Source organism: Sinohyriopsis cumingii, chromosome 3 (assembly GCF_028554795.1).
Source record: "Sinohyriopsis cumingii isolate HCF-2022 chromosome 3, ASM2855479v2, whole genome shotgun sequence".
In the NCBI taxonomy this organism is placed as follows: domain Eukaryota; kingdom Metazoa; phylum Mollusca; class Bivalvia; order Unionida; family Unionidae; genus Sinohyriopsis; species Sinohyriopsis cumingii.
In genome coordinates, this window is record NC_142963.1 from 56,476,986 (window position 1) to 56,496,040 (window position 19,055).

The 19,055-nt window shown below is 34.6% G+C and overlaps 1 protein-coding gene across 3 annotated transcripts in view; it reads left to right on the plus strand.

Moving 5' to 3' along the window:
• The window catches only part of LOC149802896 (uncharacterized), a 138,331-nt gene that overhangs the window by 68,305 nt on the left and 50,971 nt on the right, over window positions 1–19,055 (plus strand). For 2 of the 3 annotated variants that reach the window (XM_089952383.1, XM_089952384.1), the window contains exons 8-12: window positions 4,986–5,621; window positions 9,182–9,304; window positions 12,437–12,511; window positions 15,107–15,217; window positions 18,512–18,693. In XM_089952383.1, coding sequence (XP_089808509.1) covers window positions 4,986–5,621; window positions 9,182–9,304; window positions 12,437–12,511; window positions 15,107–15,217; window positions 18,512–18,693 — 1,127 coding nt within the window. The remainder of the gene's footprint in view (window positions 1–4,985; window positions 5,622–9,181; window positions 9,305–12,436; window positions 12,512–15,106; window positions 15,218–18,511; window positions 18,694–19,055) is intronic. The other variant, XM_089952385.1, reaches the window with a different exon arrangement.

The window sequence follows — 19,055 nt, forward strand, 5'->3', positions numbered from 1 at the left end:
CGTCATGCACTAGCTGATCAGTATCTATGTTGTTTGTTCTGCTGATTACTCCTAACAAACTGCATTGACCCAGATCTGCTGGTACATTATGCACAGCAGATCTTGGTCTGTGCAGTTTGCAATTAGATGACTATAAGTGAGTCTCAGATAGTAAGAAAATTATAAACTGACAACATTTGGTATGTGACAAATCTGTTGCTTGATAGGCAAGGTTTTGATTGGTCTCAGATCTGATTCCCTCTGGCTATGTTATAAATCATTACTGCTTCTATCAATCTTTGGATCTTATTTTTGCACAAAAGTAACTTTCATGTCGAATCTCACATGTTTATTTATTTATATATTTGGGGATAAAACGTAAGAGCTGCAATTTTTTATCAGACTTCTTATCATGCATTTTATTCCTCCATTTGATGGATCTTCAGACTTCTCTTATGACCACATAGCGCTGATATTTTTGGTTTAAGGATCATCTTGTACTGACTTTTGGTGAAGGAATTTCCATCCTTTGTGACTGCTCTTTTAATTTTTTGGGGATCTGGTATTTCAATGTTGCATGGGTAGATGTGAGCAAATCTTTAGATATTTTTATTAGCATCAAATGATGCCATTTACCAAATTATTTGAAATTATTTCAGGATTCAGGAAATGAGGTAAAACTCCTACACCATCTAGAATGTAGAGTCTTGGTAGAAGAAACAATATTTGTAGAATTTTAATAGCTCTTACCTATGATTCTATGTGCTTTGGGGATTTTGATAGCTATGACCTATCAGTCTTTGTGCTTTGGGGATTTGGATAGCTATGACATATCAGTCTTTGTGCTTTGGGGATTTGGATAGCAATGACCTATCAATCTTTGTGCTTTCAGGATTTTTGTGGGGACTAAATTACACTGTTAATAGCTAGGCTTTAACCCAGTACAAAACAAGGTACAGAGAGAGAGAAGAGAGAGAGAGACAGAGAGAGTGAGAGGCCACCCACCATGGTATTGCATGTTTAACTGGCCCCTACAAACATGCAGAAGAGCTTATACCATCCCCATGGTGGTGACAGTGGCAACATCATCAGTGATGCAGAATAGGCATTACCAAATTACACCTTTGTAATTCGGTCAGTTTCTCATATGCCTGTTGTTTGCACAGTCATGAAACATTTTAAGTGCATAGATCCTGAGGAGTATTACTTCACCATACCAAATGTACGTGACCATGGCTTACTTTTTGCATTCTAATTATAAGCACACATTTTACATTTAGGGCAGTTTCTGCGACACCATTGATTGTATAGCCATAAAACTACATTACATTCATCGGCAAAAGTAGTAACCTACTTTTACATTAAATATTTGCATCAGCTCAGTTTTTTGTTGACACTGTTTTATATAAAGTCATGAAACTTGGTGAGTGTATTCATTTTGGAAGGTACTACTCACCATGGACCAAAGTAGGTAGCAGTAACTTACTTTTCATTCTCTAGTAACTTTTCATGGTTTTGGATTATGCCACAGCATGAATTCTTGCTTACCACTGGTCCATCTTAACAACACACATCTTATAAAGACATCATTTCATTGCAGAATGATGGCCTCATAACAGAGGGACCACTGTTATTCCTGACTTAAGCAAATTTGTCCTGAACATTTCATTCACATTATAGTAAATACATTTATTTCCAAAATAATTGGTCAAGGTCAGGACATTGGAATCACTTTTCAGACATGTCATTGGTACTTTTGAAATAGTTGTCACCATTAAGACTTTGCATTTGGTTCAGTTTCTGTGACACTGTTGTATGTACAGTCATGAAATTTAATGGTTATATTCAGTTTGAAAGGTACCGTTTATCATGGACAAAAGTAAACCACAGTGACCTATTTTATGCACCATTGATTACATGTTTGCATTTAGCTTAGTTTCTTTGACACAGTTGTGTTGCATTAAGATTTAGCATTTAGTTCATTTTGTTGTATCTACAGTCAAATTTGACAATTTATTCATCTTTAACTGCACTACTTACCATAGGCAAATGTAGATCACTGTGACCTAATTTTTTGCACACAGATGGTTAAAGTCTTGCATTTATGTCAGTTTCTTGTAAGCTATTGTATGTACAGACATGCAACTTTACAGGAATGTTTTTGAAGGACACTACTCACCATGGACAAAAGTAGGTCATACTGACCTATGTTTCAAGATTAATTTAGGTGTATGAACTTGTATAGTCATGAAACTTGCTGATGTACTCATCTTGTCAAGGTACTACTCATTCAGGCTATAGTAAGTAGATCATGGTATGGTGATCCACATTTCTTGCTACATCAGTTTTGTGATGTGTTTTGCATTATGTCTTGGTGGAGCTGGTGAGACATAACAATCTGTTGTATTCTTGTTCTTCATGATATTGTTGAACTTAAATTGCCAATGTTTAACATGATGAACTTTTTATCTTTTTCTTCAATCAATGCAGAATATCTGAATTCTGTACTTTTATAAAACGTAGTAGTTTAATTACATATACCACAAAATATATGCAACAGCTGAACTCAAGAATACAGCGTTTTTCCATTGTCATACTTTCATCTAGCATATCCACATTCTCAGTATTTCTAATATCTGTATACTAATATTCTTTTTCTTCCTTTCTTTTCTTTGTCTTTCTAGCAAACATCTGATGCATTTTATGATTCTTCCTTTCCTCCTGCACCTCATCCTCAGACTCCTGCACATGTCGTCTCTCAAATAGCAATAAGAAAATCTTTGCCTGCAACTCCTGTTGAGTTGATCCCATCAGGTTTTGAAGCCATTAAATCTGTGCTTCCCATTAATGTTACAACAGTCACATCAGGTTTTGAAGCCAATAAATATGTGCCTCCCATTCCTGTTACAACAGCTGCATCAAGTTTTGAAGCCATTAAATCTGTGCCTCCCATTCCTGTTACAACAGTCCCATCAGGTTTCGAAGCCATTAAATCTGTGCCTCCCGTTCCTGTTACGACAGTCCCATCAGGTATTGAAGCCATCAAATCTGTGCCTTCTGTTCCTGACAAGACATTGTCATCAGGTTTTGAAGTCATTAAATCAGTGCCTCCTGTTCCTGTGAAGACATTCCCATCAGGTTCTGAAATCATTACATCAGTGCCTCCTGTTCCTGTGAAGACATTCCCATCAGGTTCAGAAATTGTTAAATCTGTGCCTCCTGTTCCTGTCAAGCCATTTCCATCAGGTTCTGAAGTTGTTAAATCTGTGCCTCCTGTTCCTGTCAAGCCATTTCCATCAGGTTCTGAAGTTATTAAATCTGTGCCTTCCATGCCTCTCAAACCATTCTCATCAAGTTTTGAAGACCTTAAACATGTGCCTTCCATTCCTGTTAAAACATTCTCGTCAGGTTTTGAAACTGTAAAATCTGCTCCTTCCAGTTCTGTTGAGTCATTCCCAACAGATATTGAAGATTTTGAAAAGAGGCTGAAATTTGTTGAAGAAGGTCTTAAGGCACTAAAAAATGATTTTGTAAGTATCAATAATTTTCAATGGCAACCTGATGTGGAAAACGTACCCAGCTGGTTGGGTAAGATGGAGCTAGAAGTTCAAGAGTATTTGGCCACTTTAACTCCTAGCCTGAGTTCAGTTCTTGGCAAGATCAATAGCGAGAAGAGTAAAGAGGACTTAAAGAAGGAAGAATCAAAATTGGAGAATTTGAACCTGGTAACAATTATGGAGGAGGGTATGAAAGCTATTGATGCCCAGTCCCCTTCTGACCCTGGTGTCTTGAATCCTACCAATCAGAAAATCAGGGATCTTGCCAGTATCCTTAACGAACAGCTTCATGGGGTTCGGGAGAAAGTGTTTGTCATTGATCATCAGCTGAGACAGATGGCAAAAGGGGTTGAGTTTGCTCTGTTTCGTGCCAGAACAGTTGGGACATCAGATTTGGTTTGTTAATTTTTTTAATTCTTTAACATTCATGTTTGAATTAAATCTACCAGATAATGTAATATATTGAGGTAAGATGCATTGGAGGAATGCAACTGTAACTGGTAAAGAAACAATACAGACATAAGACCTAACTTTGTTGATTGCCTGAGCATTTTGGGGTTAATTAAGTCAAGGTCATTATGACTGAAGCAAGAAAATGTTTTTCTGCACATTGAAATTAGTTTTGCATCACACACCTTGAGCAGACTGTGTGCTTTGGGTAAGGAATAAGCCAGTTGATTTTGGGGTCAGAATCAAATCTCGCTGTGGCTGAAAGAGGAAAAATGACAATGATAACAATGACATTAGTAATACATCACAGACCAGGACCAAACTTTGTGGATAGCTCACACTTTTCATAAGGAAGAAGTCTAGTGATATGAGGGTGGGGGGCATCAAAAGGTTAAAAATCAAGGTCACTGACAAAGGAAAAAAATGGTTTCTGCACAAAATGTTCAATTCTCCATCATGTATTATCACTAAATTTGTGGATGACTTGAATACAAGATCACATCAAATCACATAGTGTATATACTGATGATTTAACTGGAATTCACTAACAAAAAAATTATATTCATGAGGCTTCATTCTGGAAACAAATAGTCCAATTTGATGAAATTTAAGCCCAATTTGAGTTTGACATGTTATATGTCTGGTATTAAACATTAAACTTGTTGGTGAAATTTGGGACCTAGTTATAGCAATTTTAGGTAATTATGAAATTATACAATTTTGGTTGTGGTTTCTTTCTTTATGGCACTGCCTCCAAAATCAAAAGACTTTTGACATCTCATAGAAAACAATTTCATTGGTGAATTTAAAGCCCATGTATTTCTAGTCATGTTTACATGCATGTTTCAAGACATACATTCTGTAACGTTTCTTCCATTGTTTATACCTGACTTCCTCCACTGCATCTTTTGCTATTAAGTCAATCTGATCTTTATGTTGCTTCATTTGTACCAGTTGTCAACATGCTTTTTTTTCTCTTTATTCTGTTATTGTACATAGCAGTTACCAAGACCAATATCCATAACAGGTATGGCAAAACCTGAAGGTGAGAGCATAGAAACATCCACCACAGGTTTGGTACAATCCACTACAAATGAGGACAAAGTGACTTCCATAACTGGGTTTCTGAAACCTAGTATTGACAGTGCTACAGTGGTTCAACGAAAACCTAGTATTGACAGTGCTACAGTGGTTCAACGAAAACCTAGTATTGACAGTGTTACAATGGTTCAACGAAAACCTAGTATTGACAGTGTTACAATGGTTCAACATAAACCTAGTATTGACAGTGTTACAATGGTTCAACAAAAGCCTAGTACTGACAGTGTTACAATGATTCAACAAAAACCAAGTATTGATAGTATGACAGCGATTCACTTGAGACCTGACAGTGCCAAAAATACCACAATAGATGATACCAGGCCAGTCACTGAGAGCACAGTAGTGACTATTCCAGATGCTCTGAAGCCTAGATATGATTCTGGACAAATCGACAAAACCAATGAATTGAAGTACATTAGAGAAAGTTTCAAAAAAGCCACACCAAGTGTATGGATGCATGGCAGTGAAAGTGGCTTTGACAGTAGAAGTGAAGCTGAAAGCAGTAGTGATATAGGAGAAACCAGAAGGATTATGGTGCCTTTTGTTCCAATTCTCCTTGTTTGTTCAGATTCTTGTTTATTTTTTTGTTCTAGTTCACATAGAAATCACAATCAAATCTGTAATGGCCAAGCAGTCTTCCAAAACAGATCCTTGATATATTCACAAAATGGCAGCATCATATAAATGTTCATTTTAATGTTGCATCTGCTTTCATTGAAAGTTGATTTAAGCAGGTCAACTGTAGGTCTGTTGTCAAGGTCACATTAGTCTTTTGAGATTATCATACCACTGGTTTCATCTTTCAAAAATAACCATTAAACCATTCACTCATGTTAATTAGAAAATATATACTATCCCTTATATTTGATGGAGGTTTTGTAAGTTTTTATGTCAGCAATGATCAAGAGGAGGAGTTAATTTATTATTTTCACAGCATTTGTCAGGTTATTTAATGGCAGAAGCTAGACATGGCAATGACATTTTCTAAAACTTCATTGTTAAAGTTGTTATTTTATAAGTCTTGTTTTGCTAAATTAATGCCCACATTATCAAAGATTGGGCACAGGTGCAACATCCGACCATGGCCAACTTCTTATAAATATTTTATTGAAATCAAAGACTAACATCAGCATCTTTTAAATGTGCCAAGTCCCAGGTGTCAATGTCAATTTTAAATGTGCCAGGTCCCATATATCAATGTCAATTTTAAATGTGCCAAGTCCCATATGTCAATGTCAATTTTAAATGTGCCAAATTCCATATGTCAGTGTCAATTTTAAATGTGCCAAGTCCCAGATGTCAAAGTTTTTACGATTGCATTTATGTTTATTTAGCTCATCATTATTTTGAAGGACATTTGTTCCATGCACGACAAGAACAGCATAAATTTCATCACTTTTAGAAATTTGTTTGGAAGCTTCTTATCAGGCTCAGTTGAAATGAAAATGACATTTTAAATTTAAAATATATTTGATTATTTGTAGATTCTAGACATGAGGCTTTTCTTTCAAGCAGATCTGAAAGCAGAAGTTGGTTAAATTTTCTTTCAAATATTTTTAACAGTATTATATAAGACCTTGAAGGTGTGATGGTTTATTATATTCAGTAATACTAATACAAGACCATACTCAGATGTACCCCATTTTATGAAAATATTGAATACTGAATGGTATAAACAGATTTTCTATATTGATTTTCATGGTTGAATAGGAGAAATAAGAACAGCAGAAGACTTGGTTGTAATGCGAACAAACTTTGATCCGCATGAAAAAGTAGAAAATAGTATGTGACCACACTGAAGCATTTGTATTCTTCATAAAGAAATTAAGCTAAGTCTTGACATATAAAAACATATGATTAAAGTCCTTAATTTGGAGTCCTGAAAACTTGTTTCAGCGGAAACTGTTTTATTTTCCCATCATGTTTTATTTTAAATTATCAGTTTTTTTTGTATTACACATATATAAAGTACATTTGTTTATTTTCATTTTGAAGCTGCCATGTTGTCAATACAGTCAAGGCTTGATCTAAAATTGTTCTTTATTTGCAAACTATACAAGTATTATGTTGATCTGCAAAGTAAAAATGCTATATTTGACGTCACACCTGCCTTAATAAGCACCCCCTCCACACCACAACCCCAATAAAATTACTTATAAAGAATGACCAGGAGACAAAATGTTGTTGAAGCCAACCTAGAACACCACAAATCTTGGAATTTGGTTAATTTCATGCATACTTGTTCATCCAGCATAATTTTGAATGTCATTCAATCTCAGAAATGGAAAATTATGTAATTTATTGGGCATTACCAATGTGTGGAGAGAAAATACACCATCAAATTGAAAAGCTCACCATATAGCCAAAGGGATCTAACGATTTGTATAAACATGCACATGAGAGTGTGTGTGTGTGATTTGGACTTTTGACGTAGCTTTAACAATTTTTCAGTCATATCACTATGATTTCTGCAATGTGAACGTTTATGGTGATATCTAGCACTGGGGCATCATACTGCAGACACGTAACATGATGTCCCACCCAGTCACATTATCCTGACACCAGTCTGACCAGTCCGAAAACTAACTGTTAAATGCTGAGCGCCAAGCGAGGCAGCTGTTAATATAGTTTTTGTAAGTCTTTGATATGACTTTGACGGGGATCGAACCCACAACCTCCTGCATCTGAGGCAGACGCTGTAACTACTAGGCCACCGAACATGCACACAATGTGACTTTTAAAAACAAAAATCAGTGATTTACACTATTACAGATAGCTTTAACCTGATGAGATTTACATAAATAACAAAGTGCACAGGGTAGATATTCCATCAAATAGTGTTCTTAAATTCACTTGTCCAGCTTTATATTACATAATATGATGTAGTGATGCAGATAGCTACCATATACTTATAAGTGAAGTCCAAATGCAAACAAAATATTTGCCATCAGATAATGCACTAGCAGATAAAGACCTATTTTACTTATTCTTCTAATTACTCCTAACAAATTATATAGACCTAGATCTCCCAGCATATTAAGCACTGGCAGATCTAGTCTGAAATTTTCAATCGGATCTGACCCATAATTGAGTATATGCTATAAATCAAATTAAAATTTTAAAAAAGTTATTCCTGTTGGATTTATATTGATGGAAGGTACAAAATATATGACATTTAAATTAATATTTCAGTTTTATGATACCTGGTAGTTTTTTTTTGCAATAAAGTGTTGCTGATTTTGAGAACATGCATTTCAAAAGATTTCATTGATTTACAGTAATACATCCATTTGAAGCTGTAATATTTTCGTAGATAGCCTAAAATTCAGTTACTTTTGATTTATTCTTTTAATTATAAATAGTTCATACAGTGTATGAGAGAATATTTCTGTTTATTTTCACTGTACTTTATCAGCTTGCATGTTTTGAGAACATTGTATTCTTCTTCTATCAGTTGTACTGTTAGCTTTGCTTGCATGATGTGCTTTTATTCTGTTTTGTTTTTCAGACTTTCAGTATCTATTCTGACTTTTCATTATGCATTGGATATCCTATTTTCAGGCTACATCTCACATTGTTGCTACTTTAATATTCAAGCAACGAGTTTAAATTTATAAAGATTTTGTGTATTAATATATATAAATGAATTACAAAGATGCCATCATGCAGTTAATTTGGAATCTTTTTATAAACATGTGAAAGTTAAAATAAAAATTATTTCAATAATCATGCTTAAATAAAGCAAACATCAATAATTCATTGTATCTTAGTTGAATAAGAAAGTAATTACCTCATATTTAGAGTAATTTTTTTATATGTAATGAATAATTTTTTTAATAAAATGTTTGAAAATATATTCTTATTCACTTTATTGAAATGTGATTGAGATGTTATGTGCTTATTGTAAATATAAAACAGTACCGGTCATAGAAAATAATAATCAATTTAATTTTAATAGAAATAATTACAAATTTTCAGTATTTGATAGATTGTCTGAGTAATTGATCTTCATTATCACCTCATTATGCTGTTTGGATTGTTTTATACATTCAGCATATATAATTGCTAATATATCTGTTAATCTTGACAAATAGGACAGTGAAGCTCTCAGTCGAGCCCAGCAGGCCATTCTTAAACTACAGGCAGAGTTGGAAAAATTGCATGGTACAACATCAGACCTCGTAGATGAGAACAGAGAGAGAGTAAAAGAACTTGAGGTAATTCTGGAGGGTTCGTTGTAATTCCCAAAGGTTAAAATGCATACAGATTTCATGAAAAAAATCTAATAACAAAATGTAAACCTTCAATGAGCAAAGTTATTTTGAAACTTTTATATATGTATGTATAAATGTATGCATATATATGATACAGTAAAATCATTTAATAAAGCACAGTATTTCATTGTAGGTGATGTCCATATTATCCAGTCTTGAGGTTCTGCTTACCCTTGAATTATGATAGTAGTATGTGTATGCATGCCCCAAGTAGATTTACTTATGAAAATACATAAAATCAAAATGTTTACTTCTTCAAAAGTGGTGGTTGTTGGAGTTGCTTAGAGGAAAGATGAGTTCATAGGATGGGTGTTCATCCCTCTAGCAATTGCTATATTCATCTTCTTAAAAACCACCTGACTAATTTTAAACAAACTTAGATCAGACCATCCTGGCATAAAGACCTTCCAGATTTGTACAAATGATGCCAATCTACCATCAAATATGGCTGCCATTAAATGCATTCTTTTCCAAAACTCCTAAGCAGAATTTCACCAAATTTGACAGAAGACAACCTGGCATGGGCCATTTCAAATTGATACAAATGGTGCAATTTGGCATCAGATATGGCATCTGATACTAAAAAGAAGAAAAAAACTTGAAGTGATTTCTTCACAAAAACCACTCATTAGGATTTGACTAAATTGAAAGAATGCATCCTGGCATAGAGGGATTCAGGAATGTGCAAATAATGATCAACTACAAAATATGGCCACCACTACATACAACAGAAACAATTTAAATGACTTTTTTTCTGAAAAAAACTGCATCTTGGAATTTGATGAAACATTTTGGCAAGCATCCTGGCATAAAGGTCTTTCCAGTTCTACAAATGTAGTCAATCTGCCATTAGACTAAAAATGGAAAAATCCTTTTAAGGACATATTCTCAAAAACCTCTGAACAGAGTTTGATAAACTTTTCCAAAAATTATTCTTGCATGAAGGGCTTGTAATAACTGCTTAACAGAATTTGACCAAATTTGACAGAAAGCACCTTAGTTTTAACACCTTTCATATTTATACAAATGATGCCCTTCTGATGTGGCTGTGGAAATGAGAAAAACAGTGATCGTCTGTATGTATCTAAAACAAATACTGAACAGAATTCAGCCAACTTTGACTCAAAAGTATCCAGGTATAAAGACCGTTCAGTTTGAATCAAATGAAGCAGATGTGCAGTCATATATTGATAAATATGCAGAAACTAGAGTAACCTTGAAACAATTGTTTTGTAACATATGCAGTCAACAGTATAGAAGTAATTTCAACAAAATTCATTCTACTGAACCAGATTTATTGGCCACCTGCAGTTGGCTAAGTAAGTTGATGGTATGGTCTTGCATTGTGTTTTTATTGTTGTGATGTCATCAGTTGTCTGTCAACAGTTGCTTTTATCAGCCACTGGACCAGTTTCAGCCAAACTTGATAGTATCTTGTCATACAGGCATTTCAGTTTAATGTTTTAGTATCTTGTCATACAGGCATTTCAGTTTAATGTTTTAGTATCTTGTTATTCAGGCCTTTCAGTTTAATGTTTTAGTATCTTGTCATTCAGGCCTTTAAATTTAATGCTATATTATCTTGTTATACAGGCCTTTCAATTTAATGCTATAGTATCTTGTAATACAGGTCTTTCAGTTTAATGCTATATTATCTTGTCATTCAGGCCTTTCAGTTTAATGCTTTAGTATCTTGTCATTCAGGCCTTTCAGTTTAATGTTTTAGTATCTTGTTATACAGGCATTTCAGTTTAATGTTTTAGTATTTTGTCATTCAGGCCTTTCAGTTCAATGCATTAGTATCTTGTCATACAGGCCTTTCAGTTTAATGTTTTAGTATCTTGTCATTCAGGGCTTTCAGTTTAATTCTTTAGTATCTTGTCATACAGGCATTTCAGTTTAATGTTTTAGTATCTTGTCATTCAGGCCTTTCAGTTTAATGTTTTAGTATCTTGTCATTCAGGCCTTTCAATTTAATGCTATAGTATCTTGTCATTCAGGCCTTTCAATTTAATGCTTTAGTATCTTGTCATACAGGCATTTCAGTTTAATGTTTTAGTATCTTGTCATTCAGGCCTTTCAATTTAATGCTATAGTATATTGTCATTCAGGCCTTTCAATTTAATGCTTTAGTATATTGTCATACAGGCATTTCAGTTTAATGTTTTAGTATCTTGTCATTCAGGCCTTTCAGTTTAATGCTTTAGTATCTTGTCATACAGGCATTTCAATTTAATACTATATCTTTTCATTCAGGCATTTCAAATTAATGCTATAGTATCTTTTCATACAGGCATTTCAATTTAATTCTGTAGTATCTTGTCATACAGGCCTTTTAATTTAATGCTATATTATCTTGTCATACAAAAAAAAAACTTACATCACTTCTTATAAACTGAAGGAAAACATTTGACTATATTTCACAAAAAGCATTCTAGCATAATGCCATTAAAATGTATGCAAAGGATGCCAATCTGCTGTTTTAAAAAAAGCAGTTGTTAATAAAAGCAGAAAAATCTGCAAATTACTCCTTCAAAACTGCTGAACTGTATTTGTCCAGATTTGATAAAAAGCATCCTGGAAAGGACTTCCAGGTTTATGCAGAAGATTCCAATGTGCTGTCAGAATTGGCTGTTAATATTTAAACTAAATTGCAATGACTTCTCAAAAACTACTCATCAGAAACTGACCAATTTTGACACAGCATTTGGGTAAAATGGCCTTTCAGTTTTGAAATGATACTGATCCACTGTTGAATAAGACAATTGTTGCTAACAACTGGACCTTGAAACAAATTCTCCTCAGAAAACTTGTCAACACAAAAAGCATTTGGCCATTTCAAATTGAACAAATGATTCAGATCTGCCATCTTAATACTAAAAAATGTAAAAAACCTTTAAATGTCAGAAAGCATCATACTAACTTAGCTTTCTTGGCCATCATGCATTGAATTTGGTTTTTGAATAGATGTCAGCCTGGTGAGTGATCTCAGATCCACTTGGGTGTTTTAAGCTTGTTTTAGTTCTCTTTTAATTTAATTTATTTTATTTACATTTTTTATTTTTTATTTTGCAGAATCTGCTAGCCTTCTGCAAACGCCTTCAAGAAGAAAAGGCAGACAAAGAGGTCACGCAGAGAGAACTGGACATGGTGATTAGATTTACTTTACAGATTATCACCATTCTTTCAATAATCCGCATTTGTATCATCATATCTTATTGTAAAAGATCAGCTCAATTTTTAAAGATAGGTTTCCTAATTTTTTTATGAAGCCTGTGTCAGTCAGTAGCTTCCATCCAACAACATCATAATAGTCGACATTTTTGCTGAGGTTTGCTTCATTAAGCCCATCATGGGTTCTGTAATACTTTGGATGTCTCATTAGGAAACAATGTCTTATTATCATCAATGTATTTTTTTAACCCAGTGACTTTGTAGCATGAGCTTAACATGTGGGCCATGGCTTTCTTTCTCTTATCTAAACATGCTTACTCATATGCTACCTTAACTAAAATATTACTGAAAATAATTAAATTTTTACACTGCTCTTCTTTCTTTCAAAAGCCATCTCCAATTACAAATGTGATACAGTGAAAAGTTGCATGTGAAATCATTGTGTGGTGGGATTAGCTGTTTTTTGATGCTGACAAAAACTTTAAAATGTCTTCTTGAAAATCACATGCCATGTTGTTGTTGTTGTTGTTGTAGGGTTTAACGCCATTTTTCAGCACACGATAGGCTATACATGGCGGCCAGTATTAATGGTGGAGGAAGAACCCAGGAAAACCCCAGAAAGAACCACGACCCACGAGAAGCTACCGGCAAGCTTTCTCACATACCCACATTAGCCGAATCTGAGACTCGAACCCACGCAGACAGAGGTGAGATGGCAGTGATCCGTAACGGAGAGCGCTTTAGACCACTCGGCCACTCGGGGCCCCCACATGCCATGAATTTGAAGCTTTGTATTTTATGATATAGTTCACATTTTTGCTTGGTTTTTGCATGAAGAATAAAAAAAATTCTTTGGGAGAATATATAATAAATTTTAAAAACAGAAAAAAATGGACTAAATTTGACAGAAAGCATTCAAGCAAAGAGATGAATCTGTTATCAATATGGCTACTGTTGCTAAAAATAGAAAAATCTCATAATGGCCTTTACAAAACCTTTAAAAAATCCAGAAATAATAATGATATGCTCTGGAACTTGGGGAATCAGAAATGTCTATAGTATTCTTTTAAACGTCAACATCCTTTTCTAAAAAGTCTACCTACTTTGGCTAAGTTTGTACAAAATTGCATTTTTTGTATTTTGTTGTGACCCTAAATTTATGGAAGATTTTGTTTGAGTATCACATTTTTGTAGGTGACTCTTGTGTTAAAGGGACTGTTCATGTATTTTATTGAATTTTGACATAGAAAGCCAGAATTAAAATGACCTATCCTTCCTTACATCATATAAAGTTATAGGTTTGGTGTTAATTACACACTTATTGAGTGCATTATAGCAAAGTTCTGATGCTTAGTTGATATGAATACTTTAAGCTACTTTGGTCCCAACTTGCACAGAATGTAAATGTTGATGAGTGTGTGGTTTCCCTGGGTGCAGGAGAGAGATCAACATACCAGTAAATGTGTCCATGAAAATAAACAATATTATTATTTCAACAATATTTAAAAGCATCTATACCGGTTTTATAACTTGGAATTAATTAATTTCATGGATAATAAGCCAAGTACAGAACATGATCAGCATGTCATTTCTCTAACAGATAGTGAAGAAAATGCTATTTAGGTATATTCTCAATCCAGTTGCTCTCAAAGCCATACATGCTGACTATCAGTCCTGTTCCTTTCTTTCCGAGTGGTCCTGGAGCTATTACACATGCATCAGTAGTTGCATTCTCTGTCAATCAAGAGAAATTTAGGTTCCTTTGTTTATTTTGAACTTGTAGAATTTGTAATCTTGTTAGCACCAGATCTTTGTTTGGTTACACTTTACTTTGGTGTAATTAAGAGAAAGCTCATAACTTTATTGGACCTCTTCAGATATAATATGTTTTCAAAGAACTTTCCATGACAGAATTTATTTAAAATATATCATCAACTTGTATAGTGACTGTTGCATGTGTTAGTTTTATTTTTGCTTGATTTTGCTGAGAAAAGAACATGAAACAGTATGTTTCAGAAATTCACAATGACATTTAAATTTGGACATCCTGAAATTTTAGATGATATCATACAAAAACATTGTTGTACATATATGAAACAGTTTATTAGAGGATCACACTAACCACATATATATCTGGTATTTACAGTACATTATTAACCTGTTAGAGGATCATGTTGACCACATATGATTTGAGTATTTACAATACCTTATCAACATGTTAGAGGATCACACTAACCACATATATATCTGGTATTTACAGTACATTATTAACCTGTTAGAGGATCATGTTGACCACATATGATTCGAGTATTTACAATACCTTATCAACATGTTAGAGGATCACACTAACCACTTATCAATCTGGTATTTACAGTACATTATTAACCTGTTAGAGGATCATGTTGACCACATATGATTCGAGTATTTACAATACCTTATTGACATGTTAGAGGATCCCACTAACCACATATCATTTGAATACTTACAGTACAATATTGTGTTAGAGGATCCCACTAACCACTTATCAATCAAGTATTTACATTATTAACATGTTCTTTTTTTAATTTTCAGAAAGCAGATAAGCGTCTCATGGACAACAAAGTCAATCACAGCCTGTTTGATAGCAAGACTAGTGAGATTGACAAATTGATTCAAGAAATCCTGGATAAACTTGCCGGATATGTAAGAACACATGCAGTCTCTGTCAAAAAAGCTTTTTCCATGTACTTCATGCCTTACATGCCTCAAAATGACTATATTTATTTGATTGATATACTGTATTTGGGATATGTAAAATCAGTAAATTTCTGTCTGGTGCTGACAATGGTCATTTTCTGAGAACATTTTACTAACTTTAAGCTGTACCTCTTGCTGTTTAAGAGCAGTCATAACAATTTGACCATAATCAAAAAATGAAGGCATTTATGTTGTGTTAACAGAAATGTCCGACTTTTTACAATCAAGAAAAAATAAGTTTGAGTTTGAATAGTTTGTATAAGTATAATGAATTGTTCTACATCTTTTTGCATCACATCAATTTTTCTTTTCTTTCTTTGGCTATGAAATATGCTTTTGATGCAGTGTATGTTTATTTTACTGTTTCTGTTACAGAGTAAAAATTAAATATATCTTTTTAAATGTTTTGATATTGAATTTAACCAGTATACAGCCACACATTAATTTTTGGGAATAAATATCAGGCAAAAGTAATTAGATTCACATGATCCTTATGTTTTACTAATATGAATATAAATAATTAGTGGTATATATATGATCTTGTATCAGATCACCTCTGCATTATATGCCATCTTGACGTATCAGTCCCTAACCCTCCACCTTTATCTGCTACTAAGAGAAACCTCCGTATGATAAATAGAACCAAACTAATGCACAACATCCAAGCTAACCTAACAATTTGCATACCTCCTACCGCAGAACAACTCGATAACTGCCTGCATTCATTGCTTACAAACATACCCCAGCTACCAAGTGCAGAGTATCAATTCAAAAGTGTTCTCCATGGTATAGCAGTGTTAGGGACCAGCTTCACACTGATAAAAGAGACCGCCGCAAAGCTGAGAGGCTCTGGCTTTCCACCAGACTGACTATTCATAAGCAAATCTATGAAGCCGCTAAGAAGAATGTCACAGATATAGTCCATGCAGCAAAATCAGCCCACTACACTACTAAGATCATGGAAAGTTCCAGCTGCAAAGAGCTGTTCGAGATTACTAACAAGCTAATGTCAAGGAACAAATCTACACCACTTCCAACTACCTTCTCTCCAGTCGACCTTCCGGACATGTTTGCAAATTTCGTCCGTGACAGAGTACAAACCATTAGAGATACGCTTGACACCACAATTTCAATTGACTCATTGCCACCATACGGTTGGGATACAGAATTTGAGCGGCAACCATTAGCAGCATTTGAACCAATCTCTATGGATTTCATACGTACAATCCTGATGAAGAGTGCACCAAAGTCATGTGAACTTGATCCAATTCCAACATCACCGCTGCTTTAGTGCTTACATCCAGTATTGCCTTCACTAACTGATGTTATTAATACCTCTCTCTCATCAGGGGAATTCCCATCATTTTTCAAAACTGCCATTGTAAAGCCTCTGCTGAAGAAACCAACACTAGACCATAACGATTTAAAGAACTACTGCCCAGTTTCTAATCTCCCATTCATATCAAAAATCTTAGTAAAGGTTGTTCTATCCCAGCTTGTATCACATCTAAATTCAAACAGTCTTTTTAGCAATGTACAATCTGCATATTGCCCTTGCCACAATACTGAAACTACTCTTCTAAAAGTAGTTAATGACATTCTCTCTGCGTTGGATAGCGGAAAGATTACAGTCCTCACCCTCCTTGATTTGTCTGCAGCATTTGACACAATAGACCATGATATATTACTTCACCGTCTCCAGCATGTATTTGGCATTCATGATACAGCCTTACTGTGGTTCAAGTCCTACTTGGTCAACAGGACACAAATTGTATCTGCAAATGGAATACACTCCAGCCCAATTGATCTATGTTGTGGTGTTCCACAGGGGTCTGTTCTTGGACCTGTTCTCTTCATTCTGTACACTCAGTCGCTCTCAAGTGTCATAGATCATCATCCAGTGTCTCCCCAATTGTACACTGATGACACCCAAATATACAAATCTAGCCACCCAACTGAAGTTGATGCTGCCATCCAAGGTGTAGAGAGGTGTATTTCTGATGTGAAATCATGGATGACATGTAACAAGCTGCAGATGAATGATGATAAAACTGAGGCCATTCTGATCACAACACAAAGACTTTTTCATTCACATCTTTTACCTCAAACAATAAATATCAGCAACACCAATATTAAATTCACACAATCAGTACGAAACTGAGGTGTTACTCTGGACAGTACTCTCACATTGCACCAACATGTCATGAACATATGCAAGGCTGCATATCTTGAGCTGAGATGCATCAGCTCAGTTCGCAAATATCTTTCAGTTGATGCCACTAAAACACTTGTGTATTCATTAGTACTTTCAAGACTGGACTATTGTAACTCAATTCTGTCTGGTTCATCTCAATATCTGCTCCAGAAACTTCAAAACACAGCTTGTCGGATCATACTTAGAGTACCACGATCAGGGCACACCTCCACGCTGCTCTGTACCCTACACTGGCTATCCATTCAATCCAGAATCAAACACAAAATTTGTTCTCTGTGCTACATTTCACTGTCAGACTCTTGTCCAACATACCTATCTGACCTCACCCATGTGTACACACCAGCAAGATACTTACACTCCTCTTTTGACAATCGTATACTCATTATTCACACTATGAAAACAAAGTCATATGGACAGCGTTCTTTTGCATACCAGGGCCCAGCAACGTGGAATGAATTGCCCACTGAACTTAGACACAAAGACACAGTGATCACATTCAAGAGGGCTCACAAAACTCACTTATTTCGACTGCAAGAACAAACTTAAAGACCTAATAATGTTTCCTACCTTAAATATTCTCAGCATGTTTTTTTAATGTTTTCTAATTTCATGGTGTTTGTTTTTGTAATCATATCATTATATGTTTTTTATCTTATAGGTGTTGTCTAATGTTGTAAAGTGCTTAGAGCTTTTATATATATATATATATATATATATATATATATATATATATATATATATATATACAGGTACAGCAAGCTGAAATAGTGATGCCATCTGTGACACAAGAATGTAATGCTACCATCATGTTTACAAATTTTAATTGATAGACCAATTGTTATGATTCCTTAATGTTGATTAGCAATGTTATATTTCAATAGTAAAAATTGACAGAAGTTGATACTTTGTCTTGAGTACCCGAGTTTTCAACCGATTTAAGTGCTGCACATTTATAAAATATCATTATGATGTAAGTGAGTTTTTGAAAGATGTATGTTGACAAAGATTTATTTGTCTGTGTACAGGAGGCTGATTGGAAACAGAACTTCAACAAGCTTATGAATGACATTGATGGTAAACTAGATCGCCTAGAGCTTGACCCACTGAAGGAATGGCTTGAGGCACAACTCAAAGCGTTGAATGAAAAGATCAAGAGGTACCAGAGCACAGTGGAATGGGGTGAAGATGATGCTGCTGGCATCCGGAAGTAAGATGACTGATGATTGTGTCATATTTTTAACAAATTTTCAGTGTCCTCTGTTTCAGTGGACATCACAAACTGTTATACAGCAGTCACAATACTTTTGCTTGTAGAGTCCAACAATGTTTGGCATACATCTTTCTGAAATAACTTCATGTGGGACTATGTTGATACAGTAACAGCATGCCAGCTGTGCTTCGTGGTTCCATGTTTGATTGCTGTTTTAGAATTGTGTAATGATTAGTTGCCAGTACAGGGTCTCTTCTAGAATTGAAAATTTAGGGGGAGAATTTCTACTTCCTTTGATAAAGAAAATGGAAGGATTTTCTGAATATTGGGAGAGTCATAGAATTAAAGGTAAGGTTTGC